The sequence below is a fragment of the Podarcis liolepis genome (genome assembly GCF_965112155.1).
Source record: "Podarcis liolepis genome assembly, chromosome: 2".
Classification (NCBI taxonomy): Eukaryota; Metazoa; Chordata; class Lepidosauria; order Squamata; family Lacertidae; genus Podarcis; species Podarcis liolepis.
The window spans coordinates 124,919,909-124,946,202 of record NC_139555.1 but is presented as its reverse complement, the minus strand read 5'-3'; the positions used below and the strand labels follow the sequence as shown (position 1 = coordinate 124,946,202).

At 42.3% G+C, this 26,294-nt stretch overlaps 3 protein-coding genes across 7 annotated transcripts; 2 read left to right on the top strand and 1 right to left on the bottom strand.

Moving 5' to 3' along the window:
* Positions 1-904: 904 nt before the first annotated feature.
* Positions 905-20,287, bottom strand: LOC310701152 (vomeronasal type-2 receptor 26-like). Of its 5 annotated transcripts, none has more exons than XM_083491518.1 (6): positions 8,426-9,233; positions 6,633-6,924; positions 3,905-4,747; positions 3,471-3,701; positions 2,646-2,772; positions 905-2,046 (listed from the first exon to the last, which is right to left on the bottom strand). In XM_083491518.1, exons 1-6 carry the CDS (start codon positions 8,644-8,646, stop codon positions 1,154-1,156), a joined length of 2,607 nt encoding a protein of 868 aa, XP_083347644.1. In that variant the 5' UTR covers positions 8,647-9,233; the 3' UTR covers positions 905-1,153. The 5 variants fall into 5 exon arrangements, with proteins under 5 accessions (XP_083347644.1, XP_083347645.1, XP_083347646.1 ...); XM_083491519.1 differs by having other exon boundaries at positions 3,905-4,693; XM_083491520.1 differs by having other exon boundaries at positions 6,633-6,872.
* On the top strand, positions 16,639-19,316 carry LOC310700988 (vomeronasal type-2 receptor 26-like; the record flags this gene model as incomplete). Its single annotated transcript, XM_083490950.1, has 2 exons — positions 16,639-16,716; positions 18,311-19,316. 2 exons carry the CDS (start codon positions 16,639-16,641, stop codon positions 19,211-19,213), a joined length of 981 nt encoding a protein of 326 aa, XP_083347076.1. The 3' UTR covers positions 19,214-19,316.
* A 222-nt stretch (positions 20,288-20,509) lies between the features above and the next one.
* LOC310699302 (vomeronasal type-2 receptor 26-like) lies at positions 20,510-25,494 on the top strand (the record flags this gene model as incomplete). The annotated part of the gene is made up of 3 exons (XM_083486949.1): positions 20,510-20,782; positions 22,345-22,471; positions 23,901-25,494. Coding segments are annotated over 3 exons (1,299 nt in total), but the record flags the coding sequence as incomplete, so codon positions are not given.
* Between the last annotated feature and the right edge of the window lie 800 nt (positions 25,495-26,294).

The window sequence follows — 26,294 nt, the reverse complement described above, 5'->3', positions numbered from 1 at the left end:
AAAAAACCCAAAAATAAAATAAACTGCCACATGCAAAGCTGCAAAGATGTTAAAAAGCATCGGGGAGAGTATCGCACCCTGAGACACTCCACACACCAAGGAGCGGTGTGATGACAATTCCCCCCAAACGCCACCCTCTGTCCCCGACCAGGAAAAGTAATATCATAATATAGAAGAAGAAAAAAGAAAGGAGAAGTATGGAAGAGAGGAAAAAGAGAAAAAAATGGAAGAAAAGGGGGGAAAGTGTGTGTGTGTGTGTGTGTGTGTGTGTGTATAAAACTAGGATAACAGTAAATCATTCATTGTTAGACTAATATTTTACAAACAGATTCTTAAATTAAAACACAGAGAACTACATACAAATATACCTACAAAACAACAAATAAAGACTTCCGCCAATACCGCAACAGTTCATTGTTCTTAGTAGAGATATTTTCCTGTATTTCTATTGATTCCTCATTTTGGTATCAGGACTTTATTGCTTTTGCAGTGTTATTCTAGGCACAACCAGATCTCAGGTGCTGAGCCTTGATTCATCAGGTAGTTGTTTAAATGACCCCATTCTTTCTTAACTATTGTATTAGATGTGTGTCTTAATACATCAGTTAGCTTTGCAAATTCCAAGTACCAGGTCAACTTGCATAACCATTCTTCTTTTGTGTCTATTGTTATTGTTATTCTATTGTTATTTATTGTCTATAAACTGCTCTGCGATTCAATCTAATAAAGAGTGGCATAGAAATATAATTAATCAAATCAAATGTAGCTGTCTTAATGTGACTTTATTCGAATTTAGCTAAGTTTATTTAGTACTTTAGCAATTCAATTTGCAACTTCTTAAGCAGCTTGTGCAATTCAGCTAAGAGTAATGAACAGTTTAACTCAAGAGAGAAGAGGCCTCCACAGTTGCTGTTGTTGAAGAACCAGCTATCAGAACCTCTTAGAGGTCTTCTGAATATCATCCAGAGATCCACCAGTAGATGCTTACCTGCTTTCCATCACATGTGAGGCTAAGGGAACCATGATAAGCACACAATTGGATCCTTGCCTCACTATATACATGGCCAGCTGCACATTGCAGTCAATATTCTGGTGTCGACTTCTAACTCTACAGTTCCATGATATCCCCAGAGCTAACAATCAAATATCATATTTAGCTGTTTCTGGTCTTTCTCATGTTCAGATCAGGCCTCAGTATAATAATGTAGCATTTGGGAAGAAAGATGCATCCTAGAAGCCCAGCACTGGAGGCCAAGATGGAGAAAACCTGCACTGCTACCATGAATTTCCCCTTGGTGCTCAGATAGGTGGGGACAAAGGACACCCAAACACTGCAGAAGACCAGCATGCTGAAGGTGATCAGCTTGGCTTCATTGAAGTTTCCAGGCAGCTTCCTGGCTAGGAAAGCCACAGTGAAGCAGATGGCAGCCAGGAAGCCCATGTAGCCGAGGGCAACATAAAACATGGCCACAGACCCTTCGTTGCATTTCAGGATGACCTCCCCAGGTTGGGAGTGCTTGTCAGAGTCAGGGAAAGGAGGAGATGTCCCCAGCCAGATCGTGCAGATGAGAACTTGCACACTGGAACAGGAAATGACAATGGAGTTGGCCAAACTCTTCCCCAGCCATCTTCTCACCCTGCTCCCTGGCTTAGTAGCCAGGAAGGCCAGCACCACAGTGATGGTTTTTGCCAAGACGGAAGAGACAGCAACTGAGAAGATGGTGCTGAAGGCTGTTTGACGCAAAAGGCAGGTCCCTTTTCTTGGCTGGCCAATGAAGAGGAAGGAGGACAAAAATGAGAGAAGGAGGGAGATGAGGAGGATGTAGGAGAGATCCCTATTGTTGGCTTTGACTATGGGAGTGGCTTTGTATTTAATAAAGATTTCTAACACGAAAACTGTGGCTAAGGATATGAGGATGGCAAAGGAAGCTAGGATGCTCCCCAAAGGTTCTTCATAGGACAGGAAGGTGATTGTTTTGGGTACACATTGATTTTTGTCTTTGTTTGGATGCTGATCATTTGAACATTTGGTGCATTTGGCAGTATCTGCAGAGAGAAAAAGAGACTTCAGTATCCTAACAGCAGTTATAAACCAAGCTAGGCATATGGGGAAGGTAGGCATATGGGAGAGAACACAGTTTTGTTGGGAAAGAGAGAAGCAAAAGTTCACTGGCAAAAACATCTTGATCCATGGTCTCATCCACCAAAATAGATCATGTGGAGCATGGCTAGAAAAGCTTGGCCTGTGAGATACTTCAGAAGTGCTTCTATTAAGTGTAAACTGGTGCTGGGAACCTCTGGCCACTGGATTAAACTTAGCTCAGCAGGTCACCCTATTTGGTGATGCCACTTTTTGAGTTGTGTTATGGGTAAGGCCTCAAAGGCATGATTGTGAGCTTAAGGAATGTAGACTTTCACTGACCATCAGCTGATGACTTGTGCATGTGTGCATTGGTCAAAGAGGTGGACATGCTCCCCCCCCCCCGTTAAAACTGCTTATCCCTCCTAGTGCTGTTCTTTGACCCTCCAAAATCCTGAGAGGCATTTCACTCATGGGATGCCATTACAAACATCATGCTTAGGCTGGCTCAAACCTTTGCCCCATCCTCCCAGGTAAGACGCTTTTTTCTGAGGTCTTGGCCTACCTTCCTGAGTGGAGATGGTCCCTTCTGAGCAGGGAATGCAATCATAGCAGCAGGGGGGCTTCCCTTCCTGAATCTTCTTGACATATCCAGGGTGACAGCTCTGTGAGCATCTTGAACAAGGCACGGTCTAGGCAGAAATTGAGGAAGGAGAATCAATGAGAAACGATTAGGAGCATTTGTGCTTTTGGAAACAGATCATAGTGTTTGGCGGGATTGCGGAAAACATATATTTGCTTCCAATGGCCATAAGTGACCCCAGGCCCTATTTTGGCAGGTGATTAATAATTGCCAGCTCTGATTAATATTTGTGGGTGGGTGCAAGGTTGTCCCTACAGGAAATACATGCTTGCCTTTGGATATTCTGAACAGATTGGGAAGACCTTACATTTGGGAAAGCTATTTTACTGTGCTTTGGAAAGCCTCCTATTCACGGTGAAATCTTATACATACTCAAGAGGCTGTTCCATTCATCTCAAAGACTTCACTCGAGGGAAGTACAGTGGCACCTCGGTTTAAGAACAGTCCTGTTTCCAAACTATTCGGTGTATGAACTCCACAAAACTGGTTTGATAACTTTACCTTGGTATAATGACGAATTTGAACAGTGGAAGAGCACCAGCTGCGGAAGGCCTCATTAGGGAAAGCGCGCCTTGGTTTAAGAACAGTTTCGGTTTAAGAATGGACTACCAGAATGGATTAAGTTCGTAAACCGATGTACCACTGTATCAGTAAAATCACAGTCAAGGTCTCATATGTGCAATTCAACAAGCTATTAGAGCCTAGCAGATGTCACAAGTAATAAAATGACATATCATTTCTCCATACCTTGTTAAAGACCAGGGGCCAGACAATTGCTTCTTGGTTGATGTTCAGCTTTAGCTCTGAGGATGCCTGTTTCTCTACTTCCCCAATCTTCACTCTACCATGAGAGGTATTGGGAAACAGCACCCAATTCACAATATCAAAGTCAATGGCCAATGCCCCATTCTCATCCAAGTACTGTCCATCAGGTGAAGTATTAGAATAGAGATGCACTTCTTTCAAGAATGGATGAAGCTACAACGACAGAGGAAACTCCAGCACTAAGAGAACATGAAAGCATTTGGGATAATTCACTTTCCCCGTCAGTCAGTCAATATAGACAATACTACTTGTGAGACCAATGGTCTGACTCATTTTAAGCAGCTTCCTATGTTCCTAATATGGTGATTCCAGAGCTGGGACAATGAACATTAGTTTGCAAAAGGGAAAGGACATACCTGCCATGGCTGAATCTTTTGAAGTCCCAACAGGTCTCCTCCTCCCATCAGTGACATCCGCTTTGATCTGGATGAATATGCTGCATTCAAGGCCTGAGCAATGGCTAGGATACTGAAGTAATGAACATAGCTATCTTGGGAATGAACCTGTTCAATAAATTCCTGCTGGATCATCACATTTTCCGTCTCCCTGCATCTTGTCCAACCTCTCACAGACAAGGCATGTTTGGAATATGAACATTCAAATTCTTCTTGCCAAAGATCCAAAACAGAAGGGAATATTGGTTCGGAGTCGCCCATTTTCATCTTTTTTTTGGTCTTCATTACAAAGGACAATGAACCATGGGCATACCGGAAGGATTCCGTCTCATAGAACAAGACTGTGTTCTCAAGAGCGGTGATTATCCAGACTTTCCCCCCAGTTTCTATCCTTTCAAGCAAGGTTTGTACCTCCATGATTGTGAAAAGTCCATATTGAGAGTCTGTGCAGTAAACAAAGACATTGACTTGTCTCCACATCGCAGGTGCTTCATTGGGTAACCACAGCCAGGTTTGTAGTAGTACTCTTTCTGTGAAGGCAACACAGATTTCCCTTTTGATCATTAGGGATGTCAAAATACTCAGGAACCTTTCTCCATTGTCATTGTCTGGAGCAAAGAGACCAACCCACGTCCACCTGAAATGCAGGAGGAGTTGGATAATTCCCAGGTACTGAGTTTCTTCCTTTGAGACCATCTGGTAGACGAAAGGGGACTGGACTTTATCATGAAGAACAAAGCCATAACTGAGCTGTTGAAGAAAAGAAACTGGTGTTTTGTTTCTCAGGACAAAGATTGGATACCTCTGTGTGAATCAAATCAAATATGATGAAACATTTAATTAGCATAAGCTTCAATGTTTTTGGAAATTTCATATATATGCAATTTATTTATCACCTAATGGCAATTGTCTCTCTGCAGTTTAGAGAAATACAATAGAACAAAATTATGAATGCAAAAGTCTAAAATCACACTTCCATTAAAATGTATCCTGCAAAACAATAAAGCCTTCAGTAGGTCTGGGAGGTCAGTCCACCACAACACCCAGAGTGGTTTCTACATCATGCACAACTCCCCTAGATTGAAATCTTATGAAAAATTAGAGTTGTGTGTTGATAACATGGACAGGAGCTTTAGCACTGTTTTCCAATGTTTTGAATATAACCACCTCATCTCCAATATCTTTTTCTGAACTTTTTTCCAATTCTATAATACATTTGGTCATTTGATTGCCCTTTTTACCCATTGCTGTCTTTTTATTTGTATATATTGCTTGTTTTATGTTGCCATTGCTGTTGGCTAATGCGAATAAAGTTTAACCTGTACACTGTTTGAGGTGTGTCAAAAACCTATGTACACAGTCTTCCAAAGGCAGCGGCCCCATAGGTCTGTATAACTATATTATGAGATTGACAGTTTTATTTTTAATTCCATTCCTGATGGTGTACTTAGCATGGAATTTGCTTTTACATGACAAATGCTGAAGAGGCAACATATTCATTGACCTATCTACCAAGACCCTGTGGTCTCATTTCTGTTCAGTCAATGCCAGTTCAGAACCCAGAAGCAAACATGTGAAATTAAGGCTGATTTCCCCCTCAGCATGCATAAATTCACACTTGTTTATATTGAATTGCATGTGCCTTTTTATTTGGAGAAGTTATTTGGAGCTCTTCACAATCTGCTTTTGGTTTAACAATCTAGAACAATTCAGTATGATCAGAAAACTTGGCCATCTCCCTCTTCACTCCTAAATCATATCAGTCTTGAGGTACTCCACATTCAACACCCCTCTTAGAGAAATTCCATTCACCTAGTTGCTGGGTGGCAGTTGTGGCGCCATGCGGCTCATTGCTGGTGCCATGCCATTTCAGTCTCCATTAGCCAGAGGTTGTTTGCTGGAGACAGATTCACACATCCATTCTCTTCAGTAGCTTCAAACAAAGGGCACACACCCAAACATGGATATCTCCCAGATTAACATAGGCATGGACCTCTAATACTATCTTTTTCATGTGATTGAACCAGTAGACATACACATACAGTTCCATGATACAACCCCATTAATGATTAACCTAGCAAGCTCTTCTTCAGCTTCAGTGGAAATTTCCAACCATGCCTCGTGGTATACAATACAGGCACACTATAAATTTAGTTCCCATTTCAATGTACAGTGGTACCTAGGCTTACGAACTTAATGTTCTGAAAATCTGTTCTTTAAACCGAATCCATTATTAAACCAAGGAGTGCTTTCCCTATTGAGGCCTCCCACTGCAGGTGCTGTTTCACCATTTGGCTTCTGTTCGTAAACCAAGGTAAAGTTTGCAAACCGGAACACTGCTTCCAGTTTTGCGGAGTTCGTAAACTGAATAGTTCGCAAACAGAACTGTTCATAAACCAAGGCACCACTGTACATTAAACAATTTTATTTAACAGTTCCTGGAGCTGTAAGAAGAGGTAGCAGCCTCATGGAACAGCGGAGGAAACCTTTCCCGTGCCAAGCTCAATAACAGCACTTGAAAGCGCCAATTTCCGGTAGGGCAAAATTTATGTAGCAGTGTGCTACAGAGGCTGCAACTGGTTGGGGGGCAGGGAGCAATAAAATAAATTGCACTAAGCTAAGCATACCTTGCTTTTCTTATGAAATGGCAAATGTTGCTGGGTATGTTTGACTTGAGCCCAGTTCTTACCTGTGGTATCTTGTAGAAGCCTGACATGCTTGCAATGTGCATGGAGATGTCGGTTTCACCACCTTCAATAATAGCTAGAAGGTTTCCCCGTCTTCCGCAGCTGTAGTTTGGAATGTTGATTTTCCCACCAGCAAAGAGGTCTGTCAAGGCGTCAGTAGTTATTCTTCCATCAAAAGAGGTATCATAGATGCTGTAGCCCAGGGTGATGTTGGGTAAGAGCCTGGGGTTATGATTGATCTCCTGAACAGTAAGTGAGAAGGAAAGAACGTGGCAGTTCCTCACATCCATCCAGCTGCAAAAAGGTGTATCAGATAGTCACCCACCATTCTGTGAAAATGAGTTGCGTACTTGTTTGTATAAATCAAGGCAAACGTGAAAGGAGGCCACTAAGTAGGACAACGTGGGGCTGAGGTGTACCAGTAATAGTATCTGCAATATCTTTGCAAAGGAGGAGGATGGAGGCCTATGTTCTGGTAACGTCCTTGGCCCTCTGACCAGTTCTGTGGCTACCTGTATCAAAAGATCACTCTAGGCATTATATATCTCACAAAAACTGGGCCCCCAATCATGGTTTGCATGTTTGTAGTGCGATTTGGGAAGAGCAACCACTCACACCAGCCAAAAAGACTTACGGATGTTGAGCTCTGCTGAGCACCTCAGAAGATGTCCCCAGAGCCAATCCTAGTGCACAGGATGCATTTCATAGAATCATAGAATCATAGAATCATAGAATCATAGAATTGGAAGAGACCACAAGGGCCATCGAGTCCAACCCCCTGCCAAGCAGGAAACACCATCAGAGCACTCCTGACATATGGTTGTCAAGCTTCAGCTGCCTAAGGATAGGAGGCATCTGCAGTTTGAAGTTACATAGGTTATGTTGTGCCTGGGGGAAAGAATTGTTCAGTTCCTACTGAAGATGGTTTGCTCCAATTATCATTGCACAAATCTATAAAGGAACAGCCTGCCATACCCTGTCTTCATTCTCCTGGTAAGGGTAGTGTGTCAAACCTGGGAAACTAATTCTGTGGATAAACATCTAGAAGATTATCGTATATTGAGAGTAGGAAACTTCCCATTATTCATGCCAAGGGCCGTGGTCAGAGCATTCGACTTTCCACAAGGTTTCACGAGAGACAACGAGACAACTACAGAAAAGCTGCGACTCAAACACACTTTTTTTAGCTTATAAAAAACAAGTTTACTTTTGAGAGCAAGACTTTTTTTTAAATTATAGCGTAAAGCACATTGATACACTGCTTTTCACCAAGTAAAGTGATGTACAGAAAACTTTAATAAACAAATGGAACAAATAACAGGTCTCCATCCAATGGCATTATTGTTTAGACTGTTAGGAAAAATAGACAGACGGATGCCTGCAATACTCCTACTCAGATTTTCCAACTGTATTTTATTCCAGTGGATGAGATGCTCCCTTAATCTTCAAACAACAAATATAGTGATTTATCAGTACGGCAAGAGAAGTGGAGAGTAGTTTAGGAAGAAGGAATACAGTGGTACCTCGGGTTACATACGCTTCAGGTTACATACGCTTCAGGTTACATACGCTTCAGGTTACAGACTCTGCTACCCCAGAAATATTGCTTCAGGTTAAGAGCTTTGCTTCAGGATGAGAACAGAAATCGTGCTGTGGTGGCGCGGCAGCAGCGGGAGGCCCCATTAGCTAAAGTGGTGCTTCAGGTTAAGAACAGTTTCAGGTTAAGTACGGACCTCTGGAACGAATTAAGTACTTAACCCGAGGTACCACTGTATGGCAATACACCATTACTTACTTCTCAAAATCGCTTACTGGGGTGCTGGAAAAGCTAAAGGGAAGTTGATTTCCAATTAATCTTGAAGATATAATTCCACTAATGAGGTGATCTCCTTGCCGGTGATAATTAACAGTCAGATTTCTATCTCTGATCAGATTCAGTGGACATTTTGCCCTCTGCTGCATCTCATGCATTGCTAGAGGCAACAAAACAAGCAGCGGTATAATCATCATCATCATTTTGGGTCTGCCTGCTACTCTTCCTTGTGACTGTTCCTGTCCACAGAAGCCGCTAATTAGAAGAAACCCAAAAAAACTGCAAGACAGAGGCTTCAGCGACTTGACAAATACAAGGGGTGTTCAGCTCTGCCCAAATTAGGATTGAAGGAGAGGGCCATAGCTCAGTGCTGGAGCATCTTTTTCCCACCCAGAAGGTGTCAGGTTCAGTCTCTGCTACCTGATAACAGGTAGAGCTGAGGAAGTCCTCTACCTGGAGAGATGCTGCCAGTCACTAGATGGTCCTGAGCTAGAGGGCAGCTTCCTATATTCTGATTAGGTTTTATACTTTCTCCTTCAAATGCTCTATATCTTGGCCCCAAGGTATTTTATACATCAGACTTTTCAAGCATAGTTGAATAAACATCCTCCTGCAGCCCATAATTGTGAAGTTGACATTATTGTTCCCCAAGGCAATATGTGAAGGGGTGTGGAACTATCTCTTGGACTCTGCAGAGAATAAGAATAAATCACTGTGGTTCTGATAAATGTAAGGGGGTAAATATCTCCTCTGAAACCTTTATGGGAGCAGCTGCATAGAGGAAGAGGAGGAGGAGGAGGAGGAGGAGGAGGAGGAGGAGGAGGAGGAGGAGGAAGAAGAAGAAGAAGAAGAAGAAGAAGAAGAAGAAGAAGAAGAAGAAGAAGAAGAAGAAGAAGAAAGTTCACTCAATACATGGTTCAAGGATTGGCTGATCTTTATTGACGCTAGATCAGGTCAAATTTATATAACACTTCAGTATAAATAGACCCTTCAACTGGTTTATAAAAAGCAACAAAAATTATAAATTTTCAATAAAAGACAATGTTAAAAACAGTTATTTTAAATATTCAAAATATTGTAAAATAAACAATGAAGCTAACAATAGATAAAAACACATGCCAACTTCCGCATATCTGAACCCTGAATAAAAATGGTTTCCCCAGGGACAAAAAAAGAGACTCCAGTAAAGATATCAATAGGCAGGGAGTGGCAAAATGTACAGGCTGTCAAATTAACTTATTATCAGTACAGAACGAGTATTAAGTGGCACCAGTAACAGTGCCCGTTCTACAAACTGAATCAGTTGAGTGGATGTATACAAAGTGAGGCAATTCCACAAGTCAACTGGTGCCAAGCTCTTAGGATTTTTTGTAACACCTTGCATTTGGTCCAGTAACAGACCAGCAACCACTAAAGGGCTGGATCTACACTGATCTAAAAAGCTAAGAAAACAAGTTATATAGCTCTCAATTCAATTTTGCATTTACTGCTGTACAGAGCCCCCCGGTGTCATATTTTTATAACACATTTATAACTCAGCAGTCTAAATTAGTCCTAGATCTGAGGAGAGAATTATTATAAGCTGACAAGGTCTTACTCCTGACAGTCACTTCTGAACTCACTGCAGTTTCTGGATCAGACACAAAGGAAGACCCACATAGAGTGGATTGCAGTAATCCAATCTGGAACTCAAGGCTGTGCGCTGCCTGATGTGCTCAATATGTTAGACTAAAGACCATGTGAGACAGTCCAAGGGTTGCCATGGAGGTCCCAATGTGGCTCCATGGCAGCCTCTACATGATTATGGTCCTCCAACATCATGCCAGAGACCACCTTAGCCAAGAGAGAACGGTAATAGTCATTTATAGTGCATTTTCTAGTCTGCTTTTGACCCTTATAAGCTGCCAACTCTGGCCTGGCTCCCCAGTAGCTGAGGGAGCAGCTCTTGGCTTGGAGACCACCACCGCTTCCTTCAAGTTTGTGTCCCATACTTTGGGGAGCATGTTACTTCCAAGTCTCAAAGACAAATCATTCTTTAGTTGAATTCCACTGGAATTCCAGTGTCCACCTTTCTTGATAGATCAACAGGCAAACATTAAGCAAACATTTGAATCCACCTTCTCTAGTTCAAAGCAGCCTCTATGGCCAAGGGTCAGGAGGGTCAGGAAGGTAGCATTGGGTAACACCTTGCAGGAGTCAGGTTGGGGAAGCTTGTATAGTATGTTTTGCAGCTGTAGGACTTCAGCTGTGTTCACTTTACAGATTAAATAGCTTTATAGCACGCGTGGATTCCCCCTCTTTTTCCTTGGTTTGTCTATTAACTGTTCAAATTATTGATTGCTGAAAATTTAAGGGCCATAGGTGGCACAGTCCCAAAGACACCAGTAATCAACCATTTGAACCCCCAACAAGAATAATCCTATTTATGAGATTTCTATACCAATAATCTACTGTTCTCTGTTAACCAACTAAAATTAATTTTGTCAAACCTTAACACATCCTGGATTTATTGTAATTAAATTCATAGTTTTATTATAAAAGAACATGCAAAAACACCAGCTCTAATACCCTTAACACAATCTGAATATTGATTAAGTATAATGAGTAGAGAGGGGAAAGGTTTCTAGTTCTCAATTGTACTGTAGTTTATGGAAACTTGCATATCTATGAAACCCCTTTAAAATATATGGAACTAAATGTTGGTACACAAATTCTTCCCAAGGATTGGAATAAACCTGGGAAATCATGACCCATACCCTCTTCAATTCAAATAGGGATGTCCTAAGAAAAAGTGGGACATTCCGGGATTTTCCGGCTTCTGTAAATTCTGGACTGTCCCTGGAAATTAGGGACACTTGGAGAATGTGATAGACTCATCAGAAACTTGTTCTGAGTTGTGGTTCTAATTTTAAGCTCCCGTTCTGCTTTCTTCCAAGGAATGACAGATTAGCAGTTGTTGTTATTGATTATTATAGATTAGATTGTGTTTATTACTGTATATGTGGAAAAAGCAATAAAGTATCTTCTAAAATGTATCATGCCACCCTCACTTTGGGGAGAACATCTTATTCAGTTCTCAAAGAAGAATCAATCTTTGGTTTATTTTGTAGGAAACCATATTTCTTGCTAGATCAAGTGAAAACATTAAGCAACCATCTGAAGCAAACTTCTCCAGTTCCCAGCAGCCCCAGCAGCCAACATAGCCAATGCTCAGGAATGAGAATCTTCTGCTGCACAGTTTTGAGATACTTCTTCTTCGGCGATTACTTGTAGCCACGTAAGATTGTCTTCCATAAACACGGTTTTAACAATGAGTCCATAAGTGACTGTGGAGGCCAATTCTGGATCCACACATCCTTCCACAATGGGGACATTGGTTTCCGGGAGGGAGTTGATCACGGTGTGGATTTGCCAGGCGTGCCTTCCTCTTAGCACGTTTCTCCCTTGCTTCCTGAGTTTGAGTGTCTCCAAAGCCCACGACACCTTTGGTAAAGGCTGTTCTCCAACTGGAGCACTCGCAGGCCAGTGTTTCCCAACTGTTGGTGTTTATACTACATTTTTTAAGATTTGCCTTGAGACAGTCTTTAAACCTCTTTTGTTGACCACCAGCATTTCGCTTTCCATTTTTAAGTTCGGAACAGAGCAGTTGCTTTCAGGCATCTGCACAACATGACCAGTCCAACAAAGTTGAAGAATCATTGCTTCAACACTGGTGATCTTTGCATCTTCCAGTACACTGATATTAGGTAGTTCACCTGTCTTCCCAAGTGAGGTGTAAAAATTTTTGGAGACACCGTTGATGGAATCTTTCGAGGAGCTGGAGATGGCGTTTATAAGTGGTCCATGTTTCACAAGCATATAGTAAGATTGGTAGTAAAATAGCTTTGTAAACAAGCGTTTTGGTTTCTCTGCAAATGTCCCGGTCCTCTAACACTCTGCACTTCAATCAGGAGAAAGCTACACTTGCAGAGCTCAGGCGATGCTGGATTTTGGCATTAATGTTGGCCCTTGTGGAAAGATAACTGCCTAGGTAGGAGAAGTGATCGGCATTTTCCAACGTTATGCCATTGAGTTGGATTTTTGGCTCTACAGAGCGGTTATTTTGCACTTGGTGCAGCACTTTGGTTTTTTTGATGTTGAGTGATAGGACAAGCTTTTCGTAAGCTTCTGCAAAGATACTTAGGATGGTTTGGAGGTCATCCTCTGAGCGTGCACACACTACGTTGTCATCAGCATACTGAAGCTCTATGACGGAAGTTACGGTAACCTTACTCTTTGCTTTCAGCCTGCTCAGATTGAAGAGCTTTCCATCTGTTCAATTTATGATTTCTACTCTGGTGGGGAGGGACGTGGGTGGCGCTGTGGGTTAAACCACAGAGCCTAGGGCTTGCTGATCAGAAGGTTGGCGGTTCAAATCCTCACGACAGGGTGAGCTCCCGTTGCCCGGTCCCTGCTCCTGCCAACCTAGCAGTTCGAAAGCACATCAAAGTGCAAGTAGATAAATAGGTACCGCTCCAGCAGGAAGGTAAATGGTGTTTCCGTGTGCTGCTCTGGTTTGCCAGATGCAGCTTAGTCATGCTGGCCACATGACCCGGAAGCTGTACGCCAGCTCCCTCGGCCAATAAAGCGAGATGAGCGCCGCAACCCCAGAGTCGGTCACGACTGGACCAAATGGTCAGGGGTCTCTTTACCTTTACCTTTACTCTGGTGGGGAGTTTCCCTTTGATAAAGTGTAGGATCATGGCAATGAAAATAATGAATAGAGTTGGGGCAATAACACAACCGTGTTTAACACCTGATCCCACTGTGAATGGTTCACTTTGAGAGCCATTGTTATCTGCTACTTTTGTTGTCATATTAGCATGGAGGAGCCGAATGATGTTTACAAATTTATCTGGGCAGCCAATTTTCAGAAGGACAGTTCACAGGGCATTATGATTTACAGTGTCAAAAGCCTTAGTCAGGTCAATAAACGTCATATACAGGGGTTGGTTTTGCTCTCTGCATTTTTCTTGAAGCTGTCGAGTGGTGAAAATCATGTCTACTGTCCCCCTAGAAGGCCAAAAACCATTTTGGGATTCAGGAAGGGTCACCTCGGATATTGTTAAGAGACAGTTTGCTAAGATCCTTGCAATAATTTTGCTGGCCACAGCTAATAGAGAGATGCCTCAATAGTTTCCACAATCAGTTCTGTCACCTTTTTAAAAGAGAGTTATAATTTTGGAATCCCTAAATTCTGCTGGGATCTCTTCTCTTTCCCTGATTTTTTTTTTTGATGAGCTTGTGAAGTTGTTCTGTAAGTTCAGTTCTACCCACTTTGAAGATTTCGGCAGGTATCTCATCAGATCCACTGGCTTTGTTGTTTTTTATTTGGTTAATAGCTGTACACAACTCTCCCAGATTTGGAGATACTGCAAGCGGGTTACAAACACCTCGGGTTACAAACACTTCAGGTTACAAACTCCGCTAACCAGGAAGTAGTACCTCGGGTTATAAACTTTGCCTCAGGATGAGAACGGTGGCAGCAGGAGGCCCCATTAGGGAAAGCGCGCCTCAGGTTAAATACTGTTTCAGGTTAAGAATGGACCTCCTGAACATATGTTTTGCAGGTCCCTTAGTGATTTGCATGACTTGAACTGTGTCCACTTTCCAAAACAAATCTGTTTATAGCACATTTTCACTTCCTTTCCTTCACTTGGAATAATCAACAGGTGCGTCTATTACAGGTTCATATTATTATTCATTTTTATCATTATTTAAATTTGTTAGTCATTTTATCTTGCCCAGGGCAAGGCAACCCAAAACAACTTACAGCTAAACAGACAGACTGTGAGAAGAAGCTACTATACTTGATGGGCCTTCTGGACTCTTCAGGTCTCAATAAAGTTCACCCAAAGTCAACTTTTTCCCTCTGTGATCCATGTTAATCTATTGAGTCAACATGTTTTTCTCCTGAACTGCACCTATTCCCATAAGCTTTCAGGTGGGAGATTGCTTCCCTGAACAATTAACAAACCACACCGATCTATTCTTGACCCTTATTCTTAACCTTTCCAGAGTCGAAGAGTTCTCCTCGCACACCCTTCAAATGGTGCCATTGGGAACAAAAACGCAAACATCCCAAACAGGGGCATTGGGTGGTTATTTACTCCACTCTGCCTGAAAGGCTTTGTGTATAAAATATATTGTGTGCCACAGAGTCCTTGGGGGCAAGATGTAGGCAGGCAAATGGCTGAGAGAAGACGGTGCGCCGCATGATCAGAGCATAGGAAGCTGCCTTCTATCTCAGAACTGTCAACTGACTGGCAGCAGCTCTCCAGCTAGAGGGCATTCTCAGCCTTAGCTGGGAAAGTTAGCAGAGATTCAACCTAGCACCTTCTGGGTTGCGAAACACATGCTGTACCACTGAGCCGTGGTTTTTCACCTTTCACTCTAAAGACAGAACTGTATTTGTCAAGCAACTGCAATATCTGCCTTGCAACAGTTTAGGGTTTCTTCCAATTAGTTGGAAGTGTAGCAGACAGACCCAGAATGATACCACTGCTGCTGCTGCTGCCTCTTGCAACCTACGGGATGCAGCAGAGGACAAAATGCCCACTGAATCTAAACAGGGATCAAAATTCTCCTGTGAATTTTTACAATTCAGGACGTCACCTCATTGGTGGAGTAATATCTTTAAGTTTCATTACCGACGAAATTTCCTTCACCTTTTCCAGCCCACCCTTAAGTAATGTTTACTTGTAAGTAATGACTTATTGATGTATTTTTGTTTCCTACCCTCTCCAATTCTCTGGATATATCTCGGTCAGTCTTTTCCCCCCTGGATTCCCTGATAAAGGGTTTTGCTTTTAAACCTGTGAGATGAAACTGACTGAAGGTAAGACGGTCTCTCTTGGGGGCCTGAGCAAGAATGGTGTTGCTGTGGGGTCCTGTGATTTATTTCATTTATTAATTAAAAGATTTCTTTGCATCCTTCCACTTCTTGAAAAGCAGCATTTCAATGCCTTTTGACTTTTAATAACAGTAAAAGGTTTCAGTCAGACTTGCCCAAGTGCCAGTGTGGTGTAGTGGTTAAGAGCGGTAGTCTCGTAATCTGGGGAACCGGGTTCGATTCCCCACTCCTCCACATGCAGCTGCTGGGTGACCTTGGGCCGGTCACACTTCTCTGAAGTCTCTCAGCCCCACTCACCTCACAGAGTGTTTGTTGTGGGGGAGGAAGGGAAAGGAGAATGTTAGCCGCTTTGAGACTCCTTAAAGGGAGTGAAAGGCAGGATATCAAATCCAAACTCTTCTTCTTCTATTATATAAGATAGAAAAATATGTGAGGTATATTTGTTGCAGTAAGAAAAAAAAGGAAATTGATTCTCTTATTGTCTCTCACGGAGCACTGGAGCATGAAAATTGGGAAGTTGCCCACACTCAACTGGAAATAATATTCTAGAGGAGAGATTGGTTCTCTCGCAGAGAAAAGTGAATAAGGCAACTCTCCTTCCACAGCAGCAACAACACCATCTATATAAACTGCAAGCTTCAAATGTCCACTTTGCTTAGGCCAGTCTAATGCAGTCTGTGGAAGCAATTTGGCTCTGTGGACTTTGTCTCTGGTGCCCTACAGAACCCAACTTCACAAAGACTCTTAGCTGCTGTGAAGAGCTACGCTTCCCGTGCCTCCTTTAGAAACATGCAAACCATTATCAGAGTCCAATTTTTGTGAGCTATGCAATACAAGGAGAGGTGCTTGGGGAAAGTGGCAACTGCTAACCATGGGAACTGATGGGTTGGCCAAAGAGGTCTCTAGAAAAGGGGCTGGTTTGTTTTCTTGTATTCCCTCCATCCTCCTCCTTTCCAATGATACTGTGGAAACTGATATTGGTAGACCTCTGCCCCACTTTGCCCTTCATACTAGCTTCCTTTCATATTTGTCTTGATTTACACAAAAAAGAATGTAACAATCATTTTCATTGTGACACACTTTTTACAGTTGGATGAGTGGGAGAGTCTGGCAGATTCTTTCCTTCTTGCTTGCCACTCAAGAAATCAATCAGAACCCGAGTATCTTACCCAACATCACTCTGGGCTACAGCATCTATGATACCTATTTTGATAGAAGAACAACTTCTGATGCTCTGATAGACCTCCTTGCTGGTGGGAAATTCAATATCCCAAACTACAACTGTGGAAGGTGGAAAAAGCTGATGGCTGTTTTTGAAGGGGGTGAATCTGACATCTCCATGCACATTGCAAGTTTGTCAGGCATCTACAAGATCCCACAGGTAAGAACTGGGTTTGGGTCAAACACAGTGTATCTGAAGAAGTGTGCATGCACACGAAAGCTCATACCAAGAACTAACTTAGTTGGTCTTTAAGGTGCTACTGGAAGGAATTTTTTTATCATGCTGCTAGCTTCGAGAACATTGTCCAACCATCTTGTCCTTTGTCGTCCCCTTATCCTTGTGCCCTCCATCTTTCCCAACATCAGGGTCTTTTCCAGGGAGTCTTCTCTTCTCATGAGGTGGCCAAAGTATTGGAGCCTCAGCTTCACAATCTGTCCTTCCAGTGAGCAATCAGGGCTGATTTCCTTAAGAATGGATAGGTTTGATCTTCTTGCAGTCTATGGGACTCTCAAGAGTACATCTGTCAAATTCAGGTTCTCTGTCATATTGCAAAAAGTTGCTGGTAATCTGCCTTCTTTCCCCCCTAATTGTTCTGTCCATGTCAAGTGAAATTACCATTTAAATCCCCCATTTCTGATGAGGAAATTCAAGTTAATCAGTTTCCTTTTTTAAAAAAAAATAGAATTCTGCCTTTTTCATTTGGGGTATAAATTCCAATTAAAAGAAGTTTTTCACCTTGTACTGCAATCTGCACTACACTCTTCCTAGATCATCTTTTAAGATTAATTTAGGCTCAATTTTTGGTTTTACAAAAATGACAACACCTCTCTGTTTTGATTTGTCTGCTGTGATGAACTCTATTCCCATTTACATTCCAACTGCACATTTTTAAATCTGCTCTTTGTTTCCCTTTCCTGTTTTGTTTTTTTCCTAAAGTCTTGTCTTTTCTTTGTCTTGATTATCTAAAATATCTAATTCCTCCCTGTCCCGTCCCCCACCTGTTGCTCTCTCTTCCACACCTCTGGTCACTCCTCACAGTTCGGGTGGTATGTGTGTGTTGTCAAAATCTCTGCCATATCTTAACCAAAATTCTTGCACCTGCTTCTCACTTGTCAGTCTACGTCTTTGTTTCTTGTATGTAAAAGAGATTCCTTCTGGGAACTCCAGTCTGATTTTTATGTGTATTCTGGTTAAGGCGCTTGTCAGAAATTTTTATTTCTGGTGTTTTTGCAAAAGACGTGGGGGACCATTTTGTTCATATCAACCTGGAGTTGCCTACCCTGGCAACACTTTTTAAGGGGGCGCCCTGAACCCTCTGCAAACTCCGGGCTGATCGGATGATCGGCACTGCACTGCTTTTCAAGTTGGCAGGAAACTGGAAGTCACATCATACACAACTTTGAAACATTGCTTTCCGTGAAGTGAAAAGCCATATAGAATTTTTTAAATAAATAAATGGGTATTTTCTGCATGTGAAATAAATGCTCAACTACTGAGCATTGATTGATTGCAAGAGAGGCCATCGCTGGAGGAGGAGCTACCCCTCACTGATTTACAGCAGCCAACCTGGACACTGGAGTTCTGGGTAGGGTAGGGAATTAAAAAGAAAAAGACTATATAAAAAAACTATTTTATTTCAAAGACAAAGAAACCTTCTGAGGTTGCACTAACTAAATTTGTCATCATTTGCATAGAAGTATCCAGTCTGGGTCCTGAAAAACAAAGCATCCGTTTCTTTTCATTTACTTTCTAGTTCAGTTATGGCTTTGTTCTTCATGATAAAGTCCAGTCCCCTTTTGTCTACCAAATGGCTCCCAAGGAAGAAATTCAATACCAAGGAGTGGTGCAACTCCTCCTGCATTTCAGGTGGACATGGGTCGGCCTCTTTGTTCCAGACAATGACAATGGAGAAAGGTTCCTGAGTACCTTGACACCTCTGATGATGGAAAAGGAAATCTGTGTTGCCTTCGCAAAAAGAGTAGTACATGAAACTTGGCTGTGGGCACCCCAAGAACCACCTGCCGTGTGGAAACAAGTCAATGTATTTGTTTACTCTGCAGACTCTCAATATGGACTTTTTATAATCATAGAGGTACAATCCTTACTGGAAAGGATACAAACTGAGGGGAAAGTCTGGATAACCACAGGTCTTCAGAACAAAATGTTGTTACTTGATAATGCCTGCTTTCAATATGCCCATGGCTCTTTGTCCTTTGTAATGAAGACCAAAAAAAGGATGAAAAAGGACTACTATTGGCCAACGTCTTCAGCCAGTCTAAGCTATTCGAGAAAAGCATTTGATTGTTCATATCCAAAACATGCCTTATCTGTGAGGAGTTTGACAAAGTGCAGGGAGAAGGAGAATCTGGAGATGTTGCCCCAAGAAGAGAATGAAAGAATCCTGTCCCAAGACAGCTACGTGAATTACTTTAGTATCCAAACTGTGGCACAGGCCTTGAATGCTGCATATTCTTCCAGGTCAAAGAGGATGTTGATTGTGGGTGGAGGAGGCAGCTTGGACCTTCCAAGGCTAGAGCCATGGCAGGTATGTCCTTTTCCTTTTGCAACCTGCAATTTGTTGTCCCAGCTCTGGAATCACCATGATAGGATCATGGGGAAACTGTCTTGCACTGAGTCAGACCATTGGCCTCTCTAGCTTAGCACTGTCTACATTGACTGACTAGCAGTGGTTCTCTACTGTTTCTGGAAGGGTATCTTTCCCCACTCTCCCCACCCTAGAGATGCAATTGGGGATTGAAGTTGGGACCTTTGGTGTGCAAAAAAAGATGCTCTGAGAATTCGGCTACCCTTCTTCACCCATCAATTTGCATTCAGAGTTAAGCGTTGCAGTGATGCATTTTATTCATTTATTCATACAAATTTATAAGCCACCCTTCATCACATCAACATGATCCCAGGGTGTTTTTCATGCAAATGCAATGAACAAAAAATACAATACAATGTTAAAATAATACAATAACGTTTTTTTCACCTGCTGGCAGAAATGAGTGTTTTTCCGATCCAGGTTCCTAGGGGACAGGAATCCTCCTAGAGTTGAAGGTGGGACACAACAGAAATGGCCCATCATTGTACAGGAGGCCAGGTTCACAGATTCAGTGTTATATTCCTGCAGACTTGCAGACAGCAACCTACAGACAGACTTCAAAGTCAGCTCAACATAGAGAGAGCTGTAGAGCTAGTTGGAACGAAACTCTAATTCAGAAATTATCTACTTATTATCAGCCTCATACACTGCATAGCGTGGCAATTCAGAAATGTTCCCAAATCAGGGCAGTTTTGAAATGTCACAATATGCAGAATCTAGATCTAATATGGATATTGGAGCTGACTTTTTACAGAATTTAATAAGCAGGCTAGGACTAGAGGGAAATACTTCAGTGAAGAAGAAGAAGAGTTTGGATTTGATATCCCGCCTTTCACTCCCCTTCAGGAGTCTCAAAGCGGCTAACATTCTCCTTTCCCTTCCTCCCCCATAACAAACACTCTGTGAGATGAGTGGGGCTGAGAGACTTCAAAGAAGTGTGACTAGCCCAAGGTCACCCAGCAGCTGCATGTGGAGGAGCGGAGACACGAACCCGGTTCCCCAGATTACGAGTCTACTGCTCTTAACCACTACACCACACTCATGCAAGCACTACCATTTTAGACTATCATTAATCAATATGCTTGCAAACATTTAATAAAGCCATATTCGTCATTCTTTACATATTTTCTATGTAAATATAATCAACTATAATCAACCTTTAATAATCAACACTATAATCAACCTTTCGTAATATATGTAATTATGCTAACTTTGGTCATCCTCAAAATTCTGAAGCAGAATGAGGGGACCTAACAATCTAGAATGGTCACTACAAGTCCAGATGAGAGATACAGTGGTTCTTGTTCAGAGAAGTTTAGAAAGCAGAGTAAGAAGGGCTGAACATGGTTTGATGTTCTCTCGGTGCTGGAGACTCCTCTGTCATTACAGCTTCATCCATTCTTGAAAGAAGTCCAGTTCTATTCTAACACTTCAGCTGACGGACAGTACTTGGATGAGAATGGCGCACTGACCATTGACTTTGATATTGTGAATCTGGTGCTGTTTCCTAATAACTCTCTTGCTAGAGTGAAAATTGGAAGAATAGAGAGACAAGGGTCCTCAAATCTGAAGTTCACCATTAACCCAGAAGCAATTGTCTGGCCCAAGCTATTTAAGAAGGTAGGAGAAATGTTATGTTATTAATGATGACATCTGCTATGCTCTAACATCATTTTGAATAGTACACAGAAGCATAGAATCTTAGAATTGTAGAGTTGGAAGGGACCCTAATGATCATCTAGTCCAGCCCCCTGCAATTCAGGAATCTCAACTGAAACATCCATGACAGATATAATAATAATAATAATAATAATAATAATAATAATAATAATAATAATAAATAATAATTTTTATTTATACCCTGCCCTCCCCAGCCAAGGCCGGGCTCAGGGTGGCTAACAAGCAATAATAAAAACAAGCTGAATGAATACAACTTAAAAACAAGGTTAAAATACAACATTAAAATATTGAAAAATTAAAGTATTAAAATGCAGCCTCAACACAGGAGGAAAAAGAAGAAAGAAATGACCATCCAAGCTGTTTAAAAACCTCCAAGGGATGAGAATCCACCACCTTGACCAGTTGATAGGCACCTGGGTCTTCTTTTTTCTCCTTTTTGAAGATGGGGGCAACATTTGCCCGCCTCCAGTTTGCAGGGACCTCACCTGTTATCCAAGAATTCTCAAAGATTATAGACAAAGGCTCTGAGGTTACATCTGAAAACTCTTTTAGAACCATTGGATGCAGCTCATCAGGCCCTGAAGACGTAAATTCATTTAAAGTAGCTACATGGTCCCAAACCATTTCTTTTCCTATCTTGGACTTGCATCATTTATTATTATGTTATCACCAGGTTGGGTGCTGCTTTCCTTCTGAGTGAAGACAGGAGCAAAGTAGGTGTTGTGCAGTTACACCTTCTCTGTCACCCAACAGCATTTCCCCATTTTCTCCTCACAGAGGACCTGCTACTTGCTTGTTTTTCCTCTAGCTTCAAACATTGCAGATTTTTTTTTTTATTAAAAAGAATAGCTTTAACTTCTCTTGCAAGCCTGACCTCATTCTGTGCTTTGGCTCACCTGACCTACTTATTGCTGACATTATCACTCAAGAGGACCCTTCTGAAGACTCCTTCCAGTTCCTACAGAATATATTGAACCACTGCCCCTTCCGACTGTTTTGCTTCCTGTCTAGCAGCCCTCCCATTCACCAACTTCAGACTTATTGAATCAGCTCCAGCCTCTTCCTGTATTGAAAGACTGTCTCTGTGTCTGTTCATGCCTGTTGAAGCCTCCTGAGAGCTTTGACTGTGTTTCAGCCTGCTCTCAGTTGCTCCCTTGGCAACAGGCATTCCAAGGGGCGGGGGAGTTGGAGCTGGCCATTGTTCAGCCTGCGTCAATTCTAAACCTCTCTGTTCTGCATCTGGCTGTAAAGTTCCACTAGGAGCTGGCTCATTCCTGACAGATATTGGGCTAGTTGAAGCCTCCCATGACTACTATATCCTTTTTGAATGTTTGGTCATCTGCTCTTGAAAGGCATCACCTAATTCTCCAGTCTAGCTTGGAAGTCTAAATCAGACTCCCACAGTAAGGTCATGGTTATTTCCCTGTCCTATGATCTGTGTCCAAAGGCAGAAATATTACTAATATTTTCTCCTTAGTGCTCAATCTTCTCTTTATACCTAGGCTGTGCCTCGCTCAAGATGCACAGAGAGCTGTCTCCCAGGATATGCCAAGAAGATTCAGGAAGGAAAACCAGTGTGCTGCTATGATTGTGCTCCTTGCTCAGAAGGGACAATCTCCACTGTGGAAGGTAGGAGAGGATCTCAGAGGAAAGGGCCTTTGATGGGAGGATGGGGCAAATGTTTGTACCAACCCAAACATGATGCTACCAATGACACCCCATAAATGAAATGACATTCCCAGAGAGGTTTCACCTGTTGCCAGCCTGCAATGTTTCCCCAGAAGCAGGAAAATTTATTTGCCCACATGTAGAATTTATTTGCCCACATGTAGCTCACACATGTAGAATCATTCTGGATTATTATTTTTTTAAATCACCTCCAATGTTGCAGGGGGTCATGTCAGTGAATCCGGTCCTGGGAGCTATTTTGATGGGTGAGGGACAAGTGCACAAGACAGTCAGTATTGGGTTCACCAAATGTGTGACCTCAGGAGGCTTATTGGTCTGCCATGGAGTCAGTCGGCACTACTGCCAGTGAGAGGACCTGCCTATTTCTCAGAGGTCTCCAGCAGTTCAGGAATGGTGGTGGTGATGAAAAATTATACCACCTCAAGTTCCTTGGAGGAATAAGATCCAAATGTAATATGTGATTTTTTTTATAATAAAATATATAATATAATAAAATGAAGTTGGGCTTCACACATATGCTTCTCAATACTGGAACATGACAAGAAGCTGCATTTATACTGAGTCAACCCATTGATCCCTTTAACCGGTCTTCATGCTAGATCTTCATTTCCCAGGCCAAAAGTAGCAGCTGGGTGCTGCTGCCAATTTGTCAATCACCTGATGCAGTAGCGATGTCAGCTGAATTCATGCTTTAAAGCCCTGAGTGTCAGCAATTCAAAGCACAGTGAGAGGCTTTCTGAAAATTCTTTGCAAGCAGCTTCAAACTGCTCCATAATCCTCTGGTGTTTAGGGCTCCAAAAAGTAGCACATTGGCATTTGAAAGAGACTTTCCAACAAGCCTCACACTGTTACTTGAACATGTGATTTTTCAAGGTTTCAATAACTACCTTGAGAAGAAGAAGTTGTTTCCAATGGATGGAAACCACTTCCGCTGACTTAACCAATACATTCTCACAATACATCACCTGATGGGTGGATTGCAATGCACCTTGCTTAAGCTTCTAATTGATCCCTTGAAGCCTCACCCATCTGACATCTTACAAAAATAGTATCACCCAATGAGGAGACATGCTGGGCCACGTTTGACCTAGTGGTCTGATGTTCTGATTCCCTGGTCTGAAACATCTCACACAGAAAGTTTTTCTAGCCATGCTGCACAAGATGATTTTGGGGGAATGAATCACTGGATTAAGACTTTTCTAGCCGTGAACATTTGCCTCTCTTCTTCCCAACAAAACAGTGTTCTTTCGTGATCTCTCCCATCTGCCTACTTTTTCTGCACAACTGAAACAACATTCAAACCATTGTAGGTGTGTGACTGATATTAGGAATGATGTTAAGATACTGAAGTGTGTTTTTCTCTATGCAGATGCTAAGGAATGCAAAAATTGTCCAGAAGATCAGCATCCAAACAAGGACCAAGATCAATGTGTCCCAAAAGTAATCACCTTCCTGTCCTATAAAGAATCTTTAGGCAGCCTCCTGGCTTCCTTTGCCCTCTTCTTATCCTTAACCACAGGCTTTGGGTTAGGAATCTTCATTAAATACAAAGAAACTCCAATAGTCAAAGCCAATAACAGGGATATCTCCTACATCCTCCTTATCTCTCTCCTGCTCTCCTTTCTGTCCTCCTTCCTCTTCATTGGCCAGCCAAGAAAAACAACCTGCCTTCTCCGACAAACAGCCTTTAGCACAATCTACTCAGTTGCTGTCTCTTCTGTTCTGGCAAAAACCATCACTGTGGTGCTGGCCTTCTTGGCCACTAAGCCAGGGAACAGGGTGAGGAGATGGCTGGGGAAGAGTTTGGCCAACTCCATTGTCATTTCCTGTTCCAGTGTACAAGTTCTCATCTGCACCCTATGGCTGGGACTGTCTCCCCCATTCCCTGACTCTGATATGCACTCCCAGCCTGGAGAGATCATCCTGCAATGTAATGAAGGGTCTGTGGCCATGTTTTATGGTGCTCTTGGCTACATGGGCTTCCTGGCTGCCATCTGCTTCACAGTGGCTTTCCTAGCCAGGAAGCTGCCTGGAAACTTCAATGAAGCCAAGCTGATCACCTTCAGCATGCTGGTCTTCTGCAGTGTTTGGGTGTCCTTTGTGCCCACCTACCTGAGCACCAAGGGGAAGTACATGGTAGCCGTTCAGATCTTCTCTATCTTGGCCTCCAGTGCTGGGCTCCTGGGATGCATCTTCATTCCCAAGTGCTACATTATTATACTGAGGCCTGATCTGAACATGAAGGAGCACCTGACAAGAAAAAACTAAGCATGGCATTGTATTCTTAGCTCTAGGGATGTCATGGAATCATAGAAATGTAGGCATATTATTATCCAGAAGGTTCCAGTGAGTGTCAAAAATATTGGGTGTCTGTATATATATTCAAACACTTTCCAGATAAGGCTGGAGAAGGTGATTCTTAGCCTGAGATCTGAGATCTTGGGGAACCCCTACTTGTCACTGTAGATGAAGGTGGTGCAATGAAGGTGTACTCTCACTCAGCAGAAGGGACAGTTATGAGCTCAGAAATGCTCAGCAGTAATTATTTATTTGTTTCCTTCCTACCACCTCACAAAACATTAGGCCAGTTTACATTTTTAAGAGTTGAGTAACATCCGGAGGGAGTCAGGTTGAGGAAGCTAATAGCATACGGCTTTGAGTAATGATTTGTAGATCCTGGAAGTGTTTGTATGACCTGAACTGTCTTCACTTGACAAAATAAGTTTGTTTGTAGCTTATGCTGTTTCTAGGTTGCATATCATCTTGTCATGAATGTTAGGCCCAAAAGAAAATGGGTAATTCGTAAAGCATGATATGCTGGCAAGTGAAGCGAGAAACCAGTTTTATTAAAGAAGAATGTATGACTGTGGTGTTGTTTACTAAAAGCAAAAAGCCCCGGATGAAACAGGGTGGCACTGGCAATGGGCCACAGACATGAGATAAAGGTCCAGAACATACTGTCTGTCGTATTTTTCCTTTCTCTCTATTAATCTATATCTGTCCCTTGGTAGTATCCCACCAAACATCTACAGTAATATCTTCCGGAATCTATGCTAACCAATGAGAATCTTGAACAGTTTGACATCACAAAGGGTGCTTGGCAAAGGCAATATGAAAGTACAGTGGTACCTCAGGTTACATACGCTTCAGGTTACATACGCTTCAGGTTACAGACTCCGCTAACCCAGAAATAGTGCTTCAGGTTAAAAACTTTGCTTCAGGATGAGAACAGAAATCTGGCTCCGGCGGTGCGGCAGCAGCAGGAGGCCCCATTAGCTAAAGTGGTGCTTCAGGTTAAGAACAGTTTCAGGTTAAGTACGGACCTCAGGAACGAATTAAGTACTTAACCTGAGGTACCACTGTATATAAACAGGTGTTTTTAGACCAAGAGATTTTATCCTTGTTGGAAGCAGTTGTTTCGAGGGAGAAGTCCCATTCTCTGGATACATCTGTGCTGATGTATATATTGAGTCCAAAATTAAGTCCAAAATTCTCTTTGGTAACCTATTTTTGTGTGTCATCTGGTATAGTCAAGGAGCGTGGTGGAGTCTCCTTCTTTGGAGGTCTTTAAGCAGAGGCTTGACAACCATATGTCAGGAGTGCTCTGATGGTGTTTCCTGCTTGGCAGGGGGTTGGACTCGATGGCCCTTGTGGTCTCTTCCAACTCTATGATTCTATGATTCTATTCTATGATTCTAGTCTAACTAGCTGGCAAACCTTTCACCAGTCCTGATAACAGGAAGGTACTATATGCAGTCACGCT

Excerpts from the sequence above, each read along its gene's own strand:
- LOC310701152 (XM_083491518.1), bottom strand. The coding sequence starts at position 8,646 with ATGATGATGATGATTATACCGCTGCTTGTTTTGTTGCCTCTAGCAATG. Across the intron at positions 4,748-6,632 it reads GCTTCTACAAGATACCACAG|AGGTATCCAATCTTTGTCCT; the intron begins GTAAGAACTGGG and ends TGATTCACACAG. Across the intron at positions 3,702-3,904 it reads AAAAGATTCAGCCATGGCAG|CTTCATCCATTCTTGAAAGA; the intron begins GTATGTCCTTTC and ends CTGTCGTTGTAG.